This window comes from Rutilus rutilus (assembly GCF_951802725.1).
Source record: "Rutilus rutilus genome assembly, chromosome: 14".
NCBI classification, from domain to species: Eukaryota; Metazoa; Chordata; class Actinopteri; order Cypriniformes; family Leuciscidae; genus Rutilus; species Rutilus rutilus.
The window spans coordinates 16,524,666-16,550,032 of NC_140219.1; the positions used below are offsets into that span (position 1 = coordinate 16,524,666).

At 37.4% G+C, this 25,367-nt stretch overlaps 1 protein-coding gene across 7 annotated transcripts; it reads right to left on the minus strand.

Moving 5' to 3' along the window:
- Positions 1 to 438: 438 nt before the first annotated feature.
- Positions 439 to 21,662, minus strand: elovl6 (ELOVL fatty acid elongase 6). Of its 7 annotated transcripts, none has more exons than XM_084431099.1 (5): positions 21,368 to 21,630; positions 9,143 to 9,274; positions 8,563 to 8,642; positions 6,349 to 6,500; positions 439 to 1,546 (listed from the first exon to the last, which is right to left on the minus strand). In XM_084431099.1, the coding sequence occupies exons 2-5, from the start codon at positions 9,167 to 9,169 to the stop codon at positions 1,113 to 1,115; spliced, it is 693 nt and encodes a 230-aa protein (XP_084287225.1). In that variant the 5' UTR covers positions 9,170 to 9,274; positions 21,368 to 21,630; the 3' UTR covers positions 439 to 1,112. The 7 variants fall into 7 exon arrangements, with proteins under 7 accessions (XP_084287225.1, XP_084287227.1, XP_084287229.1 ...); XM_084431101.1 differs by having other exon boundaries at positions 8,563 to 8,639; positions 21,368 to 21,506; XM_084431103.1 differs by lacking the exons at positions 8,563 to 8,642; positions 21,368 to 21,630 and adding exons at positions 14,596 to 14,655; positions 14,775 to 15,068.
- Positions 21,663 to 25,367: the final 3,705 nt, after the last annotated feature.

The window sequence follows — 25,367 nt, forward strand, 5'->3', positions numbered from 1 at the left end:
CAGTGCAAATGCACAAGAGCACGATAGACACCATTCAGTTATTCAGGTTTGTTACAGTGAATATAGACATTTTGTGTAAGTATGCTTGCCTTCATGGTCCTTTAGACAGGGCTTGTTTGGACTCTGTATGCCGTCGGTCTTTGGAATAGATGATAATTATGAGCTTAAGCCATGGGAAGAAGGCCAGGCATTTCAGAGGTCAGAACAACCACAGATTCAGAGAGGTCCGATGATTCATACTCCACAAGGGCCTCAGGTCTTCTGATGATCATTTGGCTGAAATGTCCTCTCAAAACGGCCTTCACTGGTCTTTGTCTTCTATCTTCTCTCTCTCTTTTTTTTAAAATACTTGTGTGGTTGCTTGTGTATGTGTGATCCAATGGCATAAACATTTCAGGCCTATTTGACTACCTTAACTATTTCGCCCTTTTTTATGTCTTTTCTTTTTTGTTCTAAAATGATATGAACATCAAATGGAAAACTCTTAAGTCCTGAGAGGATTTTGGTGATGTGATGCTGAACACACTGTGGCAATTTTAGCTCAACATTGACCAGTCATCCATTGACATGGCTTTCATACAAAACTATCATACACACTCTAGTATCTAATCAATACAAAATAAAAATGCAACGGTAACACTTAATGTTTAGACATAATCACACAAATATTGATTCTATCCATATAATTTTCTCTGAATTTTTTTCCCAAATGTCCCAGTCCATTTAAACTTCTCCTTAATTCTGTTTGAATTTATTTTGCATCCCTTTTAAATCTATACAATTGTTTTTTTTTTTTTTTTTTTTAAATGCAGAGAATTGAATTGGGCACATAAACATCACATAAAGACACATTTTTTTGTTCTTTTTTGTTCAACTGATATAATCATAATGATTTCTCAGTGCAACTCAATAGAGCACCCCTAGTGGCAGGGAGATTTATCTCTATATGTTAGTAGTACAGTATGCACAAGCTTTGATCGTAGCCTCTCATGGTCTTCTCTTCTTTCTTCTGCAAGTCCATAAGCCCTAACTGTAAAGACTCATCCATTCACTAACCATTCATTGGTCCACTTTGCTCTCCTTGATTCACTTTTCAAAATCATTTTCTTGATTTATTGGCTTTTCCTGGCTGCGATGGATTTGGTCTTTGTGATGTAGGCTTCGAAGAAGAACTGACAGAAGAGCACAAAGTAGCTGAGGTACATGAGGGACGACCACACAATGTTCTGCACGTGGGACGGGCACTCTTGGCCTTGCTGCATCCACGAATACACCAGGTAGTTGACCACGCAGCCCATCACCATTTGGGTGATCTGCGTTAGGGTGATGAACATGGCGAACTTGCGAGAGATTTTGAAGCCGGCGGCCCGAAGAGCGTAGTAAGAATACATGACGGCATGCACCAGATAGTTCATGGTCATGAACCAGCCCCCGCCGGCCACCATGTCCTTGTAGGAGTACCATGAGTAGAGCAACACTGTGATGTGATGATACCAGTGCAGGAAGATCAGCTTTTGCTTGCGTAAAACAATGAATAGTGTGTCTCCTGAAAGTATAAGAGCAAGAGACTGATTGTGAGAGAGAAACAAAAATGCTGGTAACTGTGAAATTATTGGCTGTCTCAGATATGGTATCTTGTTATTTTTGTGTTATTGATAATAGTAAGTAGAGATTAAGGTATTAAATTAAACTTGCATGTTCTAGATCTTGAATATCTAATCAGGGCAAACTGTTCCAATGCATTCACAAGACAAAACAAGTTTTATTTGGCCAATGTAGCAGTTCAAACTGTGAAAACACCACTGTGCTAAAGAATGGTCAAAATGAAGCATTACAACATTTTAAGTTGCACATTAGGTTGGTTTTTCTGCTGTAGTAGAGAAACATATTTGAAAACCCCCCACCTGCATGCACCAACATAAAGACACTCACAGACATGACCTTACTTGGAAAATCCTATAGGATTTATTTGAAACATTGTAATCGATACAGTACTACTAATCAACTGCAACGGGCTTCTTTTGTGTTGGCTATATGAAGTCTCTAAGTGCCATCTTAACTTGTTTGGCTTCATACTGTCAGAAGTTCATATTTTGAGACCCACAACACACTGGTCTTTTTTCATTACCAACGTTGTACTGGTGAATTCGAGGCCGAGATAGGCCTAGTCATATTTTCTTGTCTTTAAAACAGTGTCTTCACCAGACATGATGGTTGTCGTGCCACACTTGATAAGCTGTCTACACTGGAAGTGTCAAAAAAATACAAATAAAATAAAAAGGGTTCTATTTGCTTTTGTTGTTTCCCGCCACTCAAGTCTGGTGTAGACACTTTATTTGGGTAGTTGTGACGTTTGAAGTAGATTCATCGTCTGCTTTACGTTTACATGGCACTGGCAGTTCTTTCAGAAATGTGTCCATGCTTAGTGCAGAACTATTCATTGATATTTTTACACATCTCACTGTAATACTCAATTCTGACTCTTCAATCGTGCCGTCTAGTGGTATGTTATTCCTTGAGAACAAATACAAGTAATGAAAGACTGCTCAAGCAGGTACTGCAAGTCATCTTGAAAAAAAAAAAAAAAAATTATATAATATAAAATTTTTTTTTTGTGTTTAATTATTTACATAATTACATAATGTAGCAAGTAGCTGCATAATAAGCAGCATCATTTCACCGTGGGGTCTTGTATCACCCTGAAAAGAGGTTTCTTTTGGTGACTGTACACTATCCCTTAGCCTTCCCATGCCCCCCTTTTTATAACTCCAATCACATTCCAAACCATCTACATTGTTTTATTCAGTCTGAAATGTCTGAGTCTAAGTCTGTCACCAAAATGATTTAGGGCCAGATTTACTAAACAGGGCAAATTAGTTTGACAGTGCAATTCCCAAAAAGCGCCAATGGGAGTGGAAAGTTCTGTGCTTGATCTACTAACAACGCGCAAATTAAAGAACACTGACAAATCTGGATCATTTCCATAATGACTAACGCAATCTACCAACAACAACGCAAATTAGCATCAGGTTTAAGACATACTTTTTTGGGGTGGTAATGGTAAATAATGGCGCAAATACCAGTAAATTAACTAGTGCAAACCTTAGTAAATCACCTTTCGTTTAAAGGGGTGATGAACTGAGAAATCAAAGTTTCCTTGAGCTTTTGACATATAAGAGATCATCATACTATAATAATATCCTGTAAGTTTCAGAACTGAAAACTACCTTGTTAGTCCAATAAAAGCTTTTATAGACATCAGGCTCAGCAAACGACTCGTTTTTCAAAGTGGGGAACTATGACGTCAAAGAGGATAAAACACCGCCTCCACAAAAGAAGATCAACGCCTACTTCAACACGGCCTGTTTAGCCCCGCCCACCGATTCGCCCAAACATGCTAAATAACATAGGACGACATGATAATTGCTACCGGATCGAGCTACTTACAAGCAATAAACATGCTGTTTACTAAATATTGTGCGTGCCTGTTTGTGGAAGAAGACAGTCTGCATAAGCTTCCTTCGGATTCCAGCATGGTTAAACTTTATTAAATCAGTCAATCACAATTTCCCGACACGGATCTGCCAACAACATGTAAGTAGCCATGTGTATTCTAATGCCTGATCTGCGATCAGTGATTTCGGTGTAATTATTTAAGTTCAGATATTTCTCTTAAAATCGTTCAATACTGTTTATGCATCAGTGACTAAACGATCAACTTCACATAATTTCTCGTAGTATTATGAAAATAATCTTTTTTTAAACTGTTATTAAATTATATAGCCTACAGAAAGCGATCAAAGACCGATCCCTTTCGCCCAAGCTGTCAATCAAACAGCACAGCGCGAGCCGCGAGATCTTATCTGGACACTTACCAAACTCGTGATGACATAATGACACTGTTACACTACACAACGAAGCTCTTACTGTGTACTCACATCGTGTTTGCATTGTGATTTGGTGTAAGCATTTGTGAGAGTGCAAAAATTGCGTTGCAATGATAAGATCTTTATTCACGCGATCAACAGACTGTCTGTCATCTGCTCAGTCAGTGCTCATCATGCTGCAACCTTTCATGTGATGGAATAGATTTAAATATAATGCTTTAAACGATACTTTTCACGATTTGTTAATCTCGATAGCTGTAATAGTAAAAACGTAGTAAAAGTTTTCGAGAGAGTTCATGTAATACTAGCTATTTCATTGCAAGCATGTCAGCCAATCACAGCAGTGGGCGTTTACACTGCAGTCTCACAGCAGACACGCCCCTTAAAACGGAGCGTTCAAATCTGAGGCAGAAATCAGGCTTGGAAAAATGGCTTTTATTTATAAATTATGACAATTTTTTATGTAAAAATCATACTAACATTATAAGGGCACCCCAGGGAACATTATAAAATAATAAAACAATCCAGTTCATGACCCCTTTAAATACTCTCCTCCCATAAATTTTGCATCTGAAAGGGAAACTACTACAAATGCATATGCAATAAGATCATGCCTTTTCAGTGCTAATTTTTCACTGCGTGTCTTTAGTAAATCCTGACAGTAGTTTTCTAACGCCAAAAAGAGGGTTTGCACTGGCGCAAGCTGTTAGTAAATTTGGGCCTTGGTTTCTAAACATTAGGTATTTGCCTCCAAACACAAGATCACATGACATCTTTTTTTTAAATTGTATTTCATCTAGCCTACTCGCTCTGAGGCCCAAGTAATTTATTATGTACGAAAAGAGTGTCACAGGCTTCCCTGGTTCCAGCAACTTTTTAGTATTTTATTATTGATACTTTATGCCAGTTTCCCAGGAAGTAAAGATTTTTTTCCTCTTGAACACAATGGAATGGAAACGGTATATACTTATATCAGAGAAGGCAAGCGCATGTTTTCAGTTGGTCAAAAGTCTATATATGTTGGTGTGTCTCCTGCTGTACATAACTGACTCATCACGGTTGGCCTGGCCCTAATTAGGGATGTTAAGGTCCTCAAGTTGTCTTAGTGCTGTCTGTTTGTCTCTACAATGGGCCTGGTAGCCCACTAACCGCCAGGACATGGCAAACACAATAGGCCCAGGCAGGCGGAAAATAGAACCACTATCCCAGATTTCTAGACTTGGGGTTATGCTGCAAGGTCCACGCTAACAAATTCTGTTACGCTTTCACAACCAATTATTTTCATGCAGATGAACACTAGGCTTCTCAGTAGTGCTTTGTCACTTGAGCAGGCTACATAGAAGAGGCAGAATGTATTTAACTAGAACCATTATACTTTATTTCTCTGTTAAATTACTACAGTTGTTTTAAATAGAGTTAAGGATTTGGTAATGTGGCTACAATTGTTGATGTGGTTATTTATTTGCATTAACTATTTTAGTATCAAATCCAACAGTGTGAGAAATGAGAATGAAGTCTAACTTTACTAAAGAAAAATGTAGCCTATTTACTATTGAATGATTTTTTTAGTCTATAGTTTTGCTTCATACAGATGAAGCATTTATACAAATGGTCTAAATTCTGTTTACACTATTGTCTTTTTAGAGCTGCTTTACAGCAGAATTGAATCATTGAATTTTGCATCATTGAATCATTTTTCTGTTTATTACTGTAAAGCTGCTTTGAAACAGTCTGTATTGTATAAAGCGATTGTATAAATAAAGGTGACTTGACTTGTTTATGTTTGAAATTGAAACACACACACACACACACACACACACCCCTACCCAAAAGAAACACACCCCTCCCTTCAATGCTCTGCCCTCCAAAATAACGAACATGCTATGCAACGACACAGGCAACGATAACAGTATGGATGAATCAGCTGTGATTCAACAACAACAACAGCATATCTTGGTTCTGTGAAACATGGAAAAACCAATGTTACTTATCGAGCAAACTCAGTGTCCGTTTTCAGGCCTTCTCACACTCTAACATCTCTCCAGCGCTGGAAAGCTTTTTTAATATTAAAGCGGGTCCTTTTGCCTGATCGTAACCCTTCTTTGCCTGATCGTAACCACTGTGGTAATATCTCAGCCATCTCTCTTTCAACAAATGTCCTGCTTTCTCACACTCTTCCCTTCCCCATCATGAGCGTATATGCCACTATTGCTGAATGTTGTGGTGACCGGTCCGATCCACTTTTTTCCCTCCTATTTACACAGCCAGGATTAAGTGCAAACACACAAAAAAAAATTCTTCAGCACACACACACACAGAACAGACATCTAGCAAATATTCACAAAATGGTTTGTTCGGGTGTTGATTTCAATTTTCAACTGCTTTTCTCAGAAATCACTTACTGCACCTTTTAATCTTAACCCATAAAACTGAAATGGGTCTTATTCATGTATAATCTCACCTAGTTCAGGTGCCTTGCTGAGGACAAAAGCATAGGCCCAGAACTTGCTGACTGGTCCGTTGTAGAAACTCTGATCGCACACTGACTGCTTTAGGCCTTTGGTCATCAAGATGTTCATCATGTAGCCTCCGGTTCTGATGGCACCAAATATACTGAAGAAGGAGGTGCAACAAAACAAAAGAGACATTTAAAATCAAATACAATCGACTTTTTAAATAGTGTTTATTACTTTATTTGACTGTTAGGACTCAGGGCATAGCATTACTAATAACAATGCTTTATTCAATGCTTTATGGCTGAGCAGTTACTTGGCACTCAGGTTCCAGTTTTAGGTTTCTTATAAAGCTGCCAATGGCTGGATCATGTGAAAAACCTGGAAGTGCGAGGTAGCCTGTGTCACCCCATTTCTACAGTAACTATGGTGCTGATCTTCACACATAGAAGAGTGTGTGATATGCAGAGGTGGGTAGAGTAGCCAAAAACTGAACTCAAGTAAAAGTACAAGTACTTATAGAAATATTTACTCAAAGTAAAAGTAATAATCTTAATAGTTACTTGAGTAAGAGTAAAAAAGTATCCAATGAAAAAACTACTCAAGTAGCGAGTTACTAGTTACTTTGGATCATATAGGCCTATATATATATATGTATGTATATATGTATATATATATATATATGTATATATATATATGTATATGTGTGTGTGTGAAGACTTCATGATGCAAAAGCCTCTGAGTGCCATCTGAAATTTATCAAGCTCGTATATTTAAGTTCAGTAACTTCACTTTAATGACAATTAATTTAGGTACTTTTCATTGCCATTTAAGTGAAATAACTGAACATAAACATACAAGCTTGATAAAAATGCTCTTTTAGAAGAAAATTTCAGATGGTAGCCTACTTAGAGGCTTTTGCCTCTGAAGTCGTCATATATATATATATATATATATATAAAATGATATTATTTAGATTTTTTATTTATTTAAATGACTATTATTATCATAAGTAGCTATCTTTGCAACAAAAACAGAAGAGAAGCAAGCATTATTTCTGCCATCTGTATAGCCCGAAAATCATTGCCTGTCCGTTGGTTTGTATAATAGTAACTACATTTGGATTATTAGACAATGTCGAAATAAAGTGAATCTTGCATTCAAAGGCATGTAACGTTAATTGACAGAGAAGAAAGAGTTAAAACTCTTCACATGTGCTCGCGCTCATGACTGCTACTGAACATCTGAACACAAAAAAAACAAATAAAAGTAAATCGACGGATCTTCTTCTGTCTGCTCTCCAAAATATAACCAAATGTATATTTCTGCAAGCATGTTTAAACTGGTTAACTGTGTCTACGGCAGGCAAAGGCATTCGTTTTCAAGTTCGCACGCCACTGCGCAATAATAACTTGTTACACACAAACTACCGCGGGATGGCGGGTGTTCATAAACTGTGAACAATGGTAGCTTATTTAATGTATAAATTAATGTATATGTTCAAAAAACGGGTAGCCTAATGTCATACTTTCTAGTAGTGCTATCGAATATATCGTCCTGTGGAATCATTCATTCACAGACAGCGTACGAAGATGTTCAACTAATAAAGATCTTCATCGCTGGCAAAAATATGATGCATTTGAAGATTTGCTCTCACTTGACTGTACTGTAGGTCCACGGCCACTTCATCTAACGCTCTTGATGTTCTTAAATCTTCCTGTTACGACTCCGAGTCAAGTGCGAATTAAAATCGCTTCAGACGATTCAGTGCGTGCAAGAAACTAAACAGATCATTCAAACTGATTCGCGAACCGATTTAGATCTGCCAACTTGTTTGATGAAGTCTTTGAACAGAATCGACTCAAGATTGATTCATTTGTGAATTGAGCATCACTCAAGCCCAGAAAAAAAGATACAGCGCGCTTGGAATAAACTACGCATTTAACAACACATATTGCATTAAAATAAAGTAACGAGAGGAACGTCGCCCAACGTAACGAAGTAAAATTACAATTTTTTCCATTAGAAATGTACTCGAGTTAAAGTAAAAGTACCCACATTCAAATCTACTCTTAAAAGTAATTTTTTTTTCCAAAAAAGTACTCAAGTAAATGTAACCCACAAAATTACTACCCACCTCTGGTGATATGTTATATCATTGTGCCCTTTACTATATAATTTAGATATCAATACAAAATCATATATGCAGGCCTCTTATGTACCATATATGCAGGTCTTTATGAAGTAACTTGGAACGAGGAAGTGGCTTGTTTTTCTGCCTATAATGAACACCATTAATCTGCTAAAACATGAAACAATTTATGAATACACAGTATTCACTGCAGTGTTGTATTGTAATGTGCAAAGCGACATCATTTAAAAATCACATAAATGTGAATTGTCTTTCCATGTTGACTGGTTTAAGTCTTTTTAAACTATAATTTGTTAGCAAAATTGAGAAAATGACATGGGAAGGTCGTCTCAAACTTTGTTTTCATCTTGTACTGCCATTGCATTATGATGTTTGGTTTAATGTGCAATGAAATCTTCGTAGTGCCTGTGGTGTAAAAATATCACTCAACTGTCTGTGATAGTAATGACCTACATATTTCTAATTTACATTTACTACATTTAACATTTCCATCATAATAACAGAAATATGTTAAAGAAAGCAAATATGTTTTAGCATTAACAGGTGCTGTAGGCAAATGGATAGATGCATGTAATGTGTGTTTGTCAAATACACGCACTCAAACATTTGCATGTAAGACATATGACCCATTTACCAATAGACATATTTACCTGAAGGCTGCAAGTGTTAAAGACCATAGTACTAAAGGTTTCCTCAACTCAAACTTCTCCCTTTGTTTCATTAAATGCCGCCCACCAAGTATGCAGGCAGCGTAAAGCGCAGAGAAGAGGAAGGACTTCTTCCTGTAAGGAGGGAGATGATAATAAAATTAGTATAATCCAAGAAAACTCAAGTATCCATCCACAACAACCTTCAGTGTGTCCATCTGCTTAATCAACTAGTATTTCAAAAACTTTTCAAAATCAGACTATATCAGTATCTATATTATTTTGCTGATTTATTTTTAGAACACCAGAACCAACAATAAATCCTATATGGCATATGCAAGTGCTCATTTAACAGATGCTTTTTTTCCAAACTAAATATTCATATGTATGTAGCCTACATTTACCGTTCAAAGTTTTCATGGAAACTGTTCATTTTTTTTCAGGTTACTTTGATAAATATACATTTTAAATGGTAGTCATTTATAATGAGGTTCCTCCTCCCGTGGAGGAGATGTAAATTGTCTGTTACTCAAAAGAGAAGCATTCTGGATCTATACCCTGGACACTTTAGCTCCAAAAGGGTTGAATGAAGACTTTGACCTGAGGCCATTTCTGTAAATCATTTCTGTAAATTATCTCTGTATATACTTTCGTAATTGTGTAAAGATTGTAAATGTTGTGTTATCTTTTTGCTGACTTGATATATGATATATGTAACACACCTTTGTGGTATCCCTTATGTATTTATACTCTTGCTCATCTATCATTACTGCTTATAGTGGTTGAGACATTTAAAAAATAAATTTGGGCTATGTTTTAAGCACTTTAGGCCTTCTTTTAGCCACCTATGTATTTTTATGTTTTTCTAAGGTATTTCTAATATGTTTCTAATATATTTCTAATATTTTTTTCTAATATATTTTTGTATTACGTATGTTGGTATATATATATATTTTTGTCTGTTTTCTTGATGTAATTGCATTTTCACTTGATTGATTAATCATGGATGTAGGTGATCATGTGATCATACATGGCTGTATATATGGAGGTGTGTCTCCCCACTTTTTTCATGTCTGATGAAGGGCTTGGGCCCGAAACGTCACAAGTTGGTGAGCAACTATTAAAATTGCTAAGGAGCATTTTCTGGTGTGCGGACTCATTGTTCATCTTAGTCATTTATATATAATGACACTTTTGATCAATTGAACGCATCCTTGCTGAATAAAAGTATTAATTTCTTTAAAAAAATCACCCCAAACTTTTGAACGGTAGTGTATGCTTAATGGCTCATATTTCAACTGAGAAAAACATTTCAATCACAAGCACTACATTTTTTTTCAGTTTGCATTTTGACACATTGTGTAACACACAAGCCTCATATTACATATTAGACTTTGCATATGGTGAAAAGGCCTCCTGCAAACTGGTCCTGTGACTTTTCTGACTATATTATAATGCAGTTATGTAGCTGTTTAAAAAAAAACAAGAGAGTAGCCAGTAGAGATGCACCGATTAATCGGCTGGTGACCGGAATTGATTTTCACGTGATCGGCCATGACCGGCGACCTGCCGGTCAGTCTGACATATGCCGATTTTATGCCGGTCAAATGCACTCGGGCGCCGCATGATTAACCTTTTGAGCGGTACGGTCTCATATATGGGATTTTTATCTCTGTGCCCCTGAGAGTAACTTACGGTGCCACATTTAGAATGTTCAGTGACGTCGCATAACTGCCAGATTCAAACTGTGCTTTCGCGCGTTGGCTGGCGCTGAGCCAGAGTCGGACGCGTTCAGCGCTGTTAAGGAGTGTTTTCAACCTCATAATGTTTATTTTAGGTTTCAGATATTTAAATACACATAAGCACGAGTAAAACAATACATTTGGAGTTTGTAAAATACACACTGATGTCTGTGGAAGCAGCAATAACAATCTATTCAAATATAATTTGCCAACATGTGTTATTCATATCAGACAAACATAGTGGAAGTAACTATAAAGTTTACTCTATTCTTTTCAGTTCACCGGCCACTTTCTTGCATTTATTTCGAGAGAAAGGGAACGTTCGCCTTGAAAAAACTCACTCTGGGGGTGGGGGTGTCATGGCGCTTTTCCACTGCATGGGACGGTACGGCTCGGTTCGGTATGGCACGCTTTGGTGCTTTTCCACTGCATGGTATGGTACGGCTCGGTTCGGTACGGCTCACTTATGGCGCATTTCCACTGCATGGTACGGTACGGTACGGCTCGCTTCGGCTCGCTTTAAATGGTACCACCTCTCTGTTGAGGTTCCAAGCGTACCGTACCGATACTAAAATGTGACGTGAAAACACTGCAGATCACTGATTGGTCAGACAGAATCATCTCTACCGGCGTCATTTACATTTACATTTATTCATTTAGCTGACGCTTTTATCCAAAGCGACTTACAATTGCTATATATGTCAGAGGTCGCACGCCTCTGGAGCAACTAGGGGTTAAGTGTCTTGCTCAGGGACACATTGGTGTCTCACAGTGGATTCGAACCCGGGTCTCTCACACCAAAGGCATGTGTCTTATCCATTGCGCCACACCACCCCACGTCATTGTATTTACGACACCTAAACCCACTAGATTTAAATAGCCAGTAGACAACAGCCAACGCTGTAGCACCTGTTTTAAAAGTATTTGCTTAAAAAAAAAGAGTATAAACTTCAAAAAAAGAGAGAAATGGCTGAATCGTGGTCAGTGGACGAGGTGCAGACGTTCCTCTGGTTGGTTGCCGAGGAGTGGATGGGGAAACACGGAATGAAAAATTCGCATTTAATATGATGATGTCATGGTAGTAGAGACTGCAGCTATAACGATCAGTCCCACACACTTTGAAGCGGTACTAACTGCAGTGGAAAAGCAACCGAGCTAAAGCGAGCCGAACCGTGCCGTACTGAGTCGAGTCGTACCACGCAGTGGAAAAGCGAAGCGAGCCGAACCGTTCCGCGCCGAGTCGAACCGTACCGAGCCGTACCATGCAGTGGAAAAGCGCCATCAGTTAGAATATTTTAAACTTACGCGTGAAAGGGTTAAAGAAAAGATCGAAAACAAATAGTTGTGTGTGCTGTAAAGTGGTTAGAAAATAAATAAATCGGAATCGGCTAAAATCGGTATCGGCAGGTCAAACTCAATGAAAAATCGGAAATCGGAATGGCCAAGAAAATTGTAATCGTGCATCTCTAGTAGCCAGAGCTTTTTTTGGAACTCACAATTCCAGTCTCAAAACATTTGCATACTGGTCTATATTGTGTGCAGGTTTTGATATTATGCTTTATTTTTATTTTTTTTAATATCACATTAAATCCTGATGTAATGCATTTGGCTCAGCAACTTTGGCCAAATGCATGAAACATTACATAAATATGTAATTGTTTCTTAAATCCTATATTCCTCACTTATCTTGCCAAAATTAAATAAACTGTTGTTGGAGCTTTTTACCACAAACAGCTTATTGGGCTTATTTTGACAGCTTGTGTTGCTTTTAGGAGCTCATATTATCTGGCAGTGCTATACTGCATTATCTGGAAGCTGGAAATATCCACAGTGCCGTTTAATTCATTTTTGAGGGCATTTTGATCCCCCTAAATCTGATTTACAATAAATTTGCTTCCATAACGCCCCATCAATGCCTTTTGAATGCTGAGGAAATTGTAATTGAAAGAAAATAATGTTCTGGTGACACAGTTGGGAAACAACTGTATATAAAGTAACTCCGTTAAAACATAAATAACGATAAGGGTACTAACATCACAATATCAAACTTTCAATACCAACATGAGAGCAATTTCATGGTTCTGTGCTATTTTTGATACCATGCACACAAATTAAATTGAAACAATGGCAATTGAAACAATTGAACTCAATTGTTCTATTGCTTGTAATTTCTTTGTTTTTAACACTAGTATCAAGTAAATATTATCAAATGAATCAACTTAAATTGTTGGTTAAATAGTCTGATATGTGTTTTAATACTCATTTGATGCTGTCAGAGCAAAAACGAACCTTTAATTAAAATCAACTGCGTTTCTTTTCACATCCCTATTGAAACATAAGCTTTAATTAATAATGACAGTGTTTATTTTCGGTTAATGGCAGAAGTCAGCCAGATGGGAGCTTTGCCAGTCCAGCATCCAGCCGGCATTATGGGCCAAAACTAGGGCACGTCTCTCCCTCCCAGTATCATCTCCTTTGTGAATCTGTTCTCTTTCCAAGAACTACAGTCGAATAGGTAAACGAGCAACCCTAGAGGTTCTTCTGGGTTTTAATCACCCATTGGATAAAGCCTCAGACAATTCATCTATACATAAAAATTCAAATGATACATTGAATTAAGTCAAAATATAATGGAATATATAGTTCTTCTAAGTGTTTTTGTACTGTAGTAATCGCTTCTTTTTTTGTTACACATGACCTTTATAGGCTTGGGTGTAGGTTGTGAAAGCACACTGGGCATCATTTTATGTTTCTGCCTAGTGGATGTGAGAAACACTGACCTCACTCTGCTTATAACAGTGAGTCCATTCAATGTATACAGCCCCCTCCAACCTTGACTTGTCATTGCTTTGTTCTTTGTGTACAAAGGGAGACTGCAGCAGTATGCACATATATTATAGGACCGATTTATCAGTGTTATTAGAAGATTGAACTCTTGTTACTGGCTGCTATTTAGTTAAATGCACTGGTTATTGACACATTTTCTTCACAGTGCCAGCTAGCAAGAAGCTTGTACTTGAGAAAACTGCTTCTGCTAATCCATTACAAACTTCTGTTTGCATGCCATTATGCATTCATTACGTTAGACTCAGCTAGGGCTGGGTGACAGAGAGAAATAAAAAAAAAGATATTCAATATTTAAAAGGTTTAAAAGGGACAATCATTTTGACTTTGACCAAACAGCCATTGTAGCCAATTAGATAGCTGTTTATTGCAAGAAAATCTAGTTAAAAGCTTCTTGACATAATGAATTAAGGAAGAATATTTAATCATTTTCATTTATATTTTTTATGTGCATACAAGTAACAATAAACTGCAATATTTACCTACACTACCCTTTTAAACATTTGTGGATAAAAAAAAATAAAAAAAAAATTAAAAGACGTCTCTTAGGCTGACCAAGGCTGTGTTTGTTTGATCAAAAATACAGAAACTGTTATAATAACTATAACCGTTTTATTTTATTAGAATTTTCTTTGTATATTTTAATTTATTGCTGTGCTATCATTATCAATGTTGAATGTTGAAAACACATATTTTACAGTTAGAAATTTACAGTTCAGTTTAAAAACATTTTTGGAACATTATAAATGTTCGTTTTAAAATTACTGTCACTTTTGATCAATTTAATGTGTCCTTGCTGAAATATATATATATAGAGTGGGGAGAACAAGTATTTGATACACTGCCGATTTTGCAGGTTTTCCTACTTACAAAGCATGTAGAGGTCTGTAATTTTTATCATAGGTACACTTCAACTGTGAGAGATGGAATCTAAAACAAAAATCCAGAAAATCACATTGTATGATTTTTAAATAATTAATTAGCATTTTATTGCATGACATAAGTATTTGATCACCTACCAACCAGTAAGAATTCCAGCTCTCACAGACCTGTTAGTTTTTCTTTAAGAAGCCCTCCTGTTCTCCACCTCGTGGGGCATCAATGATCATGAGGAAGGTGAGGGATCAGCCCAGAACTACACGGCAGGACCTGGTCAATGACCTGAAGAGAGCTGAGACCACAGTCTCAACGAAAACCATAAGTAACACTACGCCGTCATGGATTAAAATCCTGCAGCGCACGCAAGGTCCCCCTGCTCAAGCCAGCGCATGTCCAGGCCTGTCTGAAGTTTGCCAGTGACCATCTGGATGATCCAGAGGATGAATGGGAGAAGGTCATGTGGTCTGATGAGACAAAAATAGAGCTTTTTGGTCTAAACTCCACTCGCCGTGTTTGGAGGAAGAAGGATGAGTACAACCCCAAGAACACCATCCCAACCGTGAAGCATGGAGGTGGAAACATCATTCTTTGGGGATGCTTTTCTGCAAAGGGGACAGGACGACTGCACCGTATTGAGGGGAGGATGGATGGGGACATGTATCGCGAGATCTTGGCCAACAACCTCCTTCCCTCAGTAAGAGCATTGAAGATGGGTCGTGGCTGGGTCTTCCAGCATGACAACGAACTGAAACACACAGCCAGGGCAACTAAGGAGTGGCTCCGTAAGAAGCATCTCAAGGTCCTGGAGTGGCCTAGCCAGTCTCCAGACCTGAACCCAATAGAAAATCTTTGGAGGGAGCTGAAAGTCCGTATTGCCCACCGACAGCCCCGAAACCTGAAGGATCTGGAGAAGGTCTGTATGGAGGAGTGGGCCAAAATCCCTGCTGCAGTGTGTGCAAACCTGGTCAAGAACTACAGGAAACGTATGATCTCTGTAATTGCAAACAAAGGTTTCTGTACCAAATATTAAGTTCTGCTTTTCTGATGTATCAAATAGTTATGTCATGCAATAAAATGCAAATTAATTACTTAAAAATCGTACAATGTGATTTTCTGGATTTTTGTTTTGTTTTAGATACTTGTTCTCCCCACTGTATATATATATATTTTTATTTTTTATGTAGTGTACATATGGGGACTTCTGAATGATGAACCACTGAATCAGAGTTTTGAACTGATTCACTAAAATTAATCAAACTTATGGGAAACACCCTGTTTTTACTGAAGTTTATGGTATTAAAACATCTATGAGTTTGATGAGAGCTGTTAAACTTGTCTAATGACGTAATATTAAGGGAACTTATTTGTCAAATAAAAGGTGCATCACATCATTGTAATCACAATGTAGCTTAATTCTATATCTCCAGAAAAATAATCTCAAATATATTTCCAGTATGCATACTGTATGGACAGTATTGTCCAGCCATAGATGTAGCAAATAAATAAATAAAGGTTATTCATTTAAGACTGGATGTTCAGATGGGTTACTGAGCTGTGCTGCAGTGAATGACAAAAACAGCATCACTCCCTTTTTTATTAGCACCATATCAGGAGTTTTGGGGAGAACTTCAAATACCCTGCTAGAGGAGTGAGCGAGTGAGTTATATGCCATACGGCTGCAGTAAAACCCTGCCTTAGTACTGACCATCCAATGGAGATGCGATAGACTATTCCCATCAGGCCTTGTTGTTACTGTCCAAAAAAAAAAGAGAAGAAAAAGCAAAGCTCTAGCAGCTTCCATATAATGCACTGAAAATGATACAGAAAAAGGTTGTAGAAGAGGAACCACAAATATTTTATTTCAGCAAAACAGATTCAGGTCTTGCGTCATCAACGTAAGTAGGTCTATTTATTGCAAGACCATCAATTATTTGAAAAACTTCATCTGTGTTTTTGTCTGTGCTCTCATTTTTCCAGCTGAGAGCATCAGACCTGCAGTGGACAAAGACTGATGGTGAAGCTACTTGCAAGGGATCACATCTGGCCCAAGCTGTTTGCGCTAGAAGTGCTTCCCAAGTAATTTAGAGCCGCTAAATAAACGGAATCTGCAGCCCTAATAGCAGTTTTAGACTAATGACGATAGCAGAATCTATTCTGCTAATGCAGTGATTTTTAACCGAACGCAGCACAACGCTGGGCAAGTGCAGGGTGGTATAGAATTCAAGCACAGAAAATATTTTCTGTCAGAGCAAAACCTTGACGTTATGAGGACATGCAAATACAGTTTAAAAAAATAAAAAAATAATGTTAAGCTGCAAAATATAGATGCATAGTGAAATACTACTTTGTTTTTTTGCTAAACAGTTCTCTGTCTAACACTCTGGGTGCGATAACATGCTTAAGACTAAACAAACAAGCTGATGTTATAATTTTTGACATGGTGTAAAGGGCTTTAGCCAGAGGTATTTGATTTTTCTCCACTACCCTTTCTAAAACATCAAATGCAATCCCTTCTTCGGGGTTACTTGTGGTGAAAATAGAAACAAGGTGACTGCTCTTTCAGAGGTCAAATTTTGAAATGTGTTTTTTTTTTTTTTTTTGCTCTGAGATGAGCTTTTTTAGACTTTGAAGGATGCAGGAAAAGCAAATCTACTTTATAAAGATAATCTATCAAGGCCAGTGGCGGTATTTTTTGGAGACTGCATCTCACAATGTGGTGTAGTAAAGTGGCTGTCTGCATTTATAAGATTGTATTAAGTAGCATTTATTGCAGGGGACATCAGTTTGATGGTGCCAGGAAACTCTCTATTATCTGTCACTATTATGTAAGCCTGGCAGTCCGTGTGGAATTCAGTCCACTTTTATTTATCCACAGTGTTTCTGTGCCTCCTGCCTGCTTGTCTTTTGAGAGACTGACTCTTACAGTGAGATCTCATTAAAGAAACCTTTGGGCAGTGCAGTGTAGTGAGGATAGAGGATAAAAATACTCCCAGATTAGAGATGACCTGTGGCAATCTTCACAACCTGAGGCTAATTCTCTCTGGTCAACTCAGACCAACACAAAACAGTGCTCAATGCACAAGCTATGGCAGCTCTGTCTTATTGATCTTTGCTGAGAATTGTTTTGCCAATTAAATAAAAAAAATAATAATAAAAAATAATATATATATAATATACTTTTTAATAATTATACAAGAACAGATGCCAATTTGGCTGTCTAGTATGACACAGCACCTGTAAAACACATGCACAAAGTTGTACTGCTACATACAATGAATTTTTTAGCACTGACGTGGCCATTGAAATGTAGTAGTACTTGTTGGAGTAAGAGAATTTGAAATATACTTCCAATAAATGGGCCTCTTGAAAATATCTAGCATCTTTTTTTCGTGTTTTTTTTAAAAGGTTTTCTGTATCCTGTACTGTTGTTCATGAGGCACTCAATAATAATAAAAAAATCTCTCTAATTTTAACAGCCTTTGTTACCTATAAAATAACAGGATGCATTGAACATTGAGGTGATAATTATATCCAAATCTGCATTTATACTTAAAGATCTTTTTTTCACAGAACTTCAGGAAAGTCTGTGCTGAAGCAACTGTGCTTGCCTAACATAAATAAATAATGCATGAATTGTTTATCAGAGCTGACATTTCTGTTTCCCTGATCATCAGGAAGATGTACGAATGGATCCTGTGGTGTTGCAGTCATTCATCACAGAGCGGAACGTGGGATTATTAAAGGAGAGATGTGCCTAGCAGCTTCTTTTCAAATACAAACGGGAGGGGTTCTGAAAAATGCGTTTCAAGCAAATGTGTACTCTCTTTATCTATGCATTTCCCTCGAATGCAAAAGAAGCAATTACACAATGTGAATTACCAAGATGATCTATAGTCTTAAAAATGCTGAATTACAGTACAGCTAATTAGTATTTAACCACTTTGTTCATCCCCTCACTCGGCTGAATGACCTTTGTGCAAACAACCAAAGTATTTGCCAAAGTATATAAGGGCTTTGAGACTAAATGAGACTATTAAAGGGATAGTTCACCCAAAAATGAAAATTTTGTCCTCACTTACCCTCAAGTTGTTCCAAACCAGTATGAGTTTATTTCTTCTGTTGAACACAAGAATAGATATTTGGTAAAGAATGTTGGTAATAAAAAAAAAAAAAATTGAATTCTATAGTTTTTTTTTTTTTTTTTTTATGGCTACCGCCAAGTGTCTGGTTACCAACATTTTTTAAAATATCTTCTTTTGTGTTTAACAGAAGAAAGAAACTCATACCGGATTGGAACAAAATGAGGATGAGTACGTGATGACAAAATCTTCATTTTCGGGTGATCTATCCATTTAACTCAGTTCCTACATCCCTGCATCTGCCCAGATCTGGCTAATTTTGGACATGAGCCTTCATTCACCTGTGTTGCAATGCAAACATCATCTGCCTTCCCTTATCTAGTGCAGTCAAAGATTCTAGTCCAGTTCTAGTCTAGTCTGATCATGGGTGCCCCGGTAACATTTTCCTGATAAATTTTTGTTTGATGAGGTAGGCAAGCCGAAAAATCGCATTGCCTGCCCAGGCATAGACCTGGCACCAACTGTGAGCTGCACTTGTACATTAATGTAGAAATATAGCATGTGAAAAATTACATTACAAAGGGATGAATGTATTGTATAATAGTCTAAAGCCAATGATCTGGTAATTTATTACCCTGATAAATTGATAGAAAGCACAAATAAAAATGAGAGCATTAAACTAATTTTAAAAAATGTGATTTTAAAGCCTGTGTTGAATTGATATTAATGACTCATGCTGCATGATTTAATGGCTTGTCAGATGCCTGTCTATGTATGTATAGCATAGAATTTTTTTTTTTTTTTTTTTTTTTGAGTGATAGTTTACCCCAAAATTACTCTGTGGAACACAAAAGGGGATGTCAGACAGAACAGTTACCATTCAGCGTTACTGCATCTTTTCAGATAGAATGAAAGTGAATGGTGACTCAGGTTGTCAGTCTGCCTAAAATCATCGTTGGTCTTCTATAGAAGACAATAAGGGGTGTAAAGAGTTTTTAAAAAGGGTTGAGAATAAATAATGAAAATGTTTTAATTTTTGGGTGAACTATCCCTTTAAAGCTGCATTTCAAGGTTTTAAGTAAAGACAGGAAACCGACAGGCTGAAGTGATCAACAAAACAAAATTATTATTAAGCACATTACACCTAAAAACGTACTTTAAAGACAATCGGTGTTGCTCTCCACACAGGAGGAATACAAGATGATAGATGTGATGCAAGCAACCCCCAGAAGTCGGCACAGTGACGCGGAAACATGATTGGTCAGAATTGTGTCAGCAGACATCAACAACCACATCTCATTGGTTGCTATGAATTCTTAACCAGCCTCACTTCTCCGTCTCTAAACGCGCTACAGAATTACTAAATCAAGTCCTACCATGTGTCAAACACTATTAACAAGCAGCACAGTTTCCCACAAGAGAAACGTGCCAAATGTGCAATAAACAGCGATGATTTCGGCCATTAACTACAGAATCAAGCTTACGTACGGAGCAGGCAATCTAATAACGCTTCACTTGCATGTCTGTTATTCATACCCAGCTAACATAGGTCCAGCGGGCCAGTGGCGGACCACCGGTGGTCACCAGGTCATTGTTAGCTGGGTATGATTACCTGTATTGTGGCGTTTACATTTTGCAACAGAGATTGTGGGCTAGGCTAGGCTTTGAATTTGAGCTAGTGATGGGAAGTCAGACTCGTTTTCGCGAATCGGTTCTTTTGAACAGTTCGTTTAAGAGAACCGGTTCAAAACTATTATTTACGTCATAGCGTGATTGTCACCCCATGGTCCCTGACATTGCATATTATAACGTTAGCCTACAATAAAGTCCTATTCATGTATATGTTTATTACGTTTCTTAATTATGTTTTAGGCCTATGGTGTTCATTGTAATTCTGAAGTTTATTAAAACCAATTCTATTTCGTGCGTGTTTAACTGTCACTAGTCAAATAATTCACTCAAATCAGTTCTTGGCAATTACAAATCGGACATATTGGAAGGAAGCGACTCACGGATTAATGAATCGTTTAGTTGTTAACCTCTCGGACGAATCCCTTCCGATTCGTGAGCATTTTCCTGACCGTTTTTGTCAACCGCTTCAACCGATTTATTGGAAAGATCCGAATCTAAAGAACGATTCTTTCACGAATCGGACATCGCTATTTCGAGCAAGCTATTTAATAAAGGGGTACGAATGATTTGAATCATACACTCAGTTTTGTTTACGAAAAAAAAAAAAAAAAAATCGAATGCGGATTCTGAACACGCGAGGCATCCTAGGATGAAAGTTCCATTTGTCACGAAAGGGCATAAGCAGAACATCACCTTGAAACGGCTTTGCATCTGATTAGAGCAGCGATGCTTCAAATATAGCATCGCTCATTACACGAAGCACATTTGAGATGTTGAATAGAACACGATGCTGAAACAATATTGATGAGTCTCGAGGGGGAATATCACACTGACTGTGCATATACCGTGGTCTGGATGGTAGCCCACCTGCCAGTGACTTTCAAGAGCCCCCGTTTTTGATCATTAGGATTAATGCATGGTTGAAATATTTAATATGCTAGTCAGTCAGTGCAAAACACGTTTACGAGCTATCTGATGGTACAACGGGGTTTGTAGGCGTGATTGTTATGGTCCAGAATATTTATCATGCAGCAGAGCTACTGTAACGTTACCAGTTCTCTTGCATCCATCGAATGGCTTCATCTTCATTGAATTGCCTCTCGAATTCGTATTCTTGCAAAGCCAGCACCGACATGGTCTCTCGTCCTTTAAACGCTTACTGAAGAACGTTAGCTTCTTTGGCGACAAAATGAGTTGAGTTTCACGGATTTCCTATCTGTCTCGCAGGCTCAGCTCCAGCCTTGCCCTCGCATCGCTCTTGCCACCTACAGCACATTCGTTGAGTTGTTCTCGAATGTCAGCCTATTTAACTCTCAGCCCGTGCCGGCATACGCCCTCCTCTGTTTTGAGGAAGAGGAGCGCAAGGTCCTAATGCCGCAGAACTGATGCATCCTCCGGAGCTGTCGTCATCTCAGACTGCGATGACCTTTGGCATATATTCATAAACGAGGCATTTTCATCATTTTCAGTCGATGCTCAGACTGTAGGCGACATTTCTTATTTGTGAACATAGATCAACTGCCACTCCTATCAGTCTAACATGTATTTATCATGTAAACTAAACCAATCCATAATTTACAGGGTCTTAAACCCAGTGACCTGGATTTGCAGAATTTTTTTCCCTTTTTTTTTTTTTTTTTTTTTTTTTTTTTACATTCTATAGTGATAGACAGGTCACTACTGTACCTGTGTAAACTTTACTGTACCTTAAACCTGTAAAAAAGAATAATAAAAATGTAGCTACTTATTTAAAATATATATATATAAAGAAAATTCTATTTTATGCATGGATACTCATTGGCCCAAGGGGTTGACTTGTAGACTTGTATATTCATCTCATTTTAGTTCTTTACAGTTTAAGATACATTTATCCTAGATTATAAGTAATTAAATGTAAAAAAAAGTTTACCAGTCAGAGGTTTGGCCTCACTTAAAATATATTTGTCATGATCAAATTTAGCATTTAGATCAAATAGTTTTTAAGAATTAGGTTTGCTGACATTTGGCCTTCGTAATAAAATCCATTCTTGAATATTTAAGCAGTTTTTCTTGAATATGTTGGTTGGACCAGATAGTGTTCAGCATGCATGGAAACTCCTAAAGACATAAATGGGCACCTGATGAGATTTATACTTGTATATTTTAATAATCTAAAATTTAAGAGTTTGATTTGTTTAGCATTTGTGCTCACTTCATAATTTCCATAATTCCATTTGTGCTGTTTGATGACTTCACTAATTCTAAAATGTTGAAAATGGTAATAAAAGGCTAAAGAATAAGGTATGTGTCACGGTCACCAGCTAGTCACCACCTCCTCACTGCATTTCCCATCATCCTCCCTGGCCCTCACCTGCATGCACTTCCCAATCACAGAGAATACTAATCACCTGCACATGTTGTTTATGAACCATGGACATGAACAAACACCTCAGTCACACACATTGTCTGTTCTCCCAAGCGGATACTAGACTCACACTCGAAACGCTACTTACCTGTTGACAACGTCTCTATGAAAGGTTCCTATACCTTCTCCAGCGTTCCACGATCTCCACTCTGTCACCATCTCCGTAGTCGTTCTCCTTCGTCTCCGTGCATTTCCCTGTCACCGTGGTTTCCTCCTGGTCATCGACAACTGAGGTGTGTGCTTCTCAACCATCATTCTCCCACTCTGTTATATTCAGGAAAAGACTATTACTTTCAGTTGACATTTCATCATCCCTCATCACGCTGTTTCCGCCTGCTATCAACATGTGGCCATTCTCTTTGCAATTTCAATAAACTGATGTTAACTGTTCTCCCGGTGTGCTCTCTTAGTCTATATCGTTACAGTGTGTACAAATTTTCATTATTTGTTTTCCTAATTTATTAATGCATTCACAAATATGTAAAGCATTAACCAACGACAATTATACAACATATCTAATTTTTCCATTGCAAGAATGGTTTCAGAAGCGTAGGAACTACGCGGTTGTGCCAGACAAAGTTTTTATTCAACCCATGCATGGGTTATCAAACTGTTATGTACACTCCTGTATATTATGCTCACCATGGCTGTATTTATGTGATGAGAAATACAGTAAAAACTGTAATATTGTGATTTACTCCTACAATTTAAAATGACTTTTCCATTTTAGTATACAGTATATTATTAAATGCAATATATTACTGTGATGGCAAAGCAGAATATTCAGCAGTTGTTACTCCAGTCTTCAGTGTCACATGATCCTTCTTTCTAATAAGGATTTGATATAAGAAAAGTGACTTTAGCACCACAGCTGACTAACAGGCATGCTGCTCAATATTTTTGTTTATATTTTTGTAAACTTTGTTAAATATAAAGATAAAAAAACAGCATTTATTTTAAAAAGTATTTTTTGTAACATAAGTATCTTTACTATCACATTTGATCAGTGTAATGCATCCTTGCTGAATTAAGGTATTAATTTCTTTCAAAATTTGTACTGACCCCAAACTTTTGAACGGTAATGTATCATTGGTGGCATGAGGAATGGCGCTTTCTGCTGTCATGTCCTGCCTGCTAAAGTTTGATTTCCAAATTCATAAGTATTGAGTATCGTTCCTGATCACAAAACAATATTTGGTGTTGACTGATGCTCATTCTTTTTTTTTTTTCTTTTTTTTTTGGCAAAAAGTTGAATTATTCTTCAGTTATTGGTGCCGGGAATCTGATAAGCAGGGGCAGGAGTACTCTAAAGGTAAAAGAGCAGAGCCAACACCCATGCATGGAGAAGAAATGATTTCTTTGTCTGTTGTGGCGTGGAAGAAATCCACAGAAATTAACTAACTGGTTTCTTGGATATGCCTATGGGCTTGGCCTGTAACATCCACAGGTGTGTCCCCTACAAACATAGTAAGATTAAATTACACATTAAGGGATAGTTCACCAAAAATGATTTACTCACCACCATCAAGTTGTTCCAAACCTGCATGAATTTCTTTCTACTGCTGAAGAATGTCAGTAACCAAACAGTTGATGAGTCCCATTGACTTCCATAGATCACCCCCCCCCCCCCCCCCCCTTTGGGGGGTGAACTATCCCTTGAAGCTTATATTAAAATGTTATTAAAAAAGTCATAGTCAGTTTACTTTAACTTCTTTTTGAAGTGACTGAATAAGCCACTTGCTTGAAAAGTAATAACAAGGGCGAATCTCTGCTACAGAGAAATACACAAATAGCCTAACTACTCTACACATAGGCTCTGTTTATCTCTGATGTCATTACTGCTGGTTTCATAAATGACATGAATTCAAATGCACAAGTGTCTGTGTCAATGGCTCTTACAAGCCCCTCATGCTTCATCAAGGCCCCTCTAAGGAGCTCCAGCAACTATGAGCTTATTTCAACTCATGGGGACAGGAGCTGTATTGATTCTAGGGACCACAACTGATTCAACTATAGGAACAGTTCACTTTAGGAACATCATGTGCTCTGTACAGGTGAAGAAGTTCAGCAAGTTCAGCTAACAGACTTGGAGGGAGACTACAAGTGAATTAAAGTCAGAGCGTGTGGCTAAGAGAGAGGATGTGAGTCAATGACAGATATCAGATGTATTATCAGATGTCAGATTTGTATTGTGATTTAAATTTATCTGTCAAAATGTGTGGTTACACTATTTTAACGTGATGTAGTTACATTGTACTTACTCTAATAAGTTCTGAGTAATAATTAGCTACATGTACTTACGGTTAGGGTTTTGGTTAGTTGCGTGTAATTATGCATATTATACTGTTATTACTATAGTTAGTACATGTAGTAACATGTAACTCCGTCACCTTAAAATAAAGTGTTAACAAATATGCCACTACTTACTTTTGACATTTATGTTTTTGATCTCATGGAGGATGAAGATATAGGCCAAACGATGGATGTCTAAATATGAAAGCATAACTGAAAGTATGATATATGAAAATTATAGTACAATCATTTAAGAGATGTGCAATCTGGAGATTAATGTATTGTGATGATGATTTTACACGGTTACCTATAGTCATCTGGATTTGAACCTGAAACTTTTAAATTGGCAATGTAGG

Bases quoted from the DNA above. Each gene is read 5' to 3' on its own strand.
- elovl6 (XM_084431097.1), bottom strand. From the start codon at position 14,726: ATGTCATGCAATAAAATGCTAATTAATTATTTAAAAATCATACAATGT. The intron at 9,275-14,595 runs GTAAGTAGGAAA...CCCTCCTTACAG, and splicing joins TACAGACCTCTACATGCTTT to GAAGAAGTCCTTCCTCTTCT. The intron at 6,501-9,142 runs GTAAATATGTCT...CTCCTTCTTCAG, and splicing joins TTAACACTTGCAGCCTTCAG to TATATTTGGTGCCATCAGAA.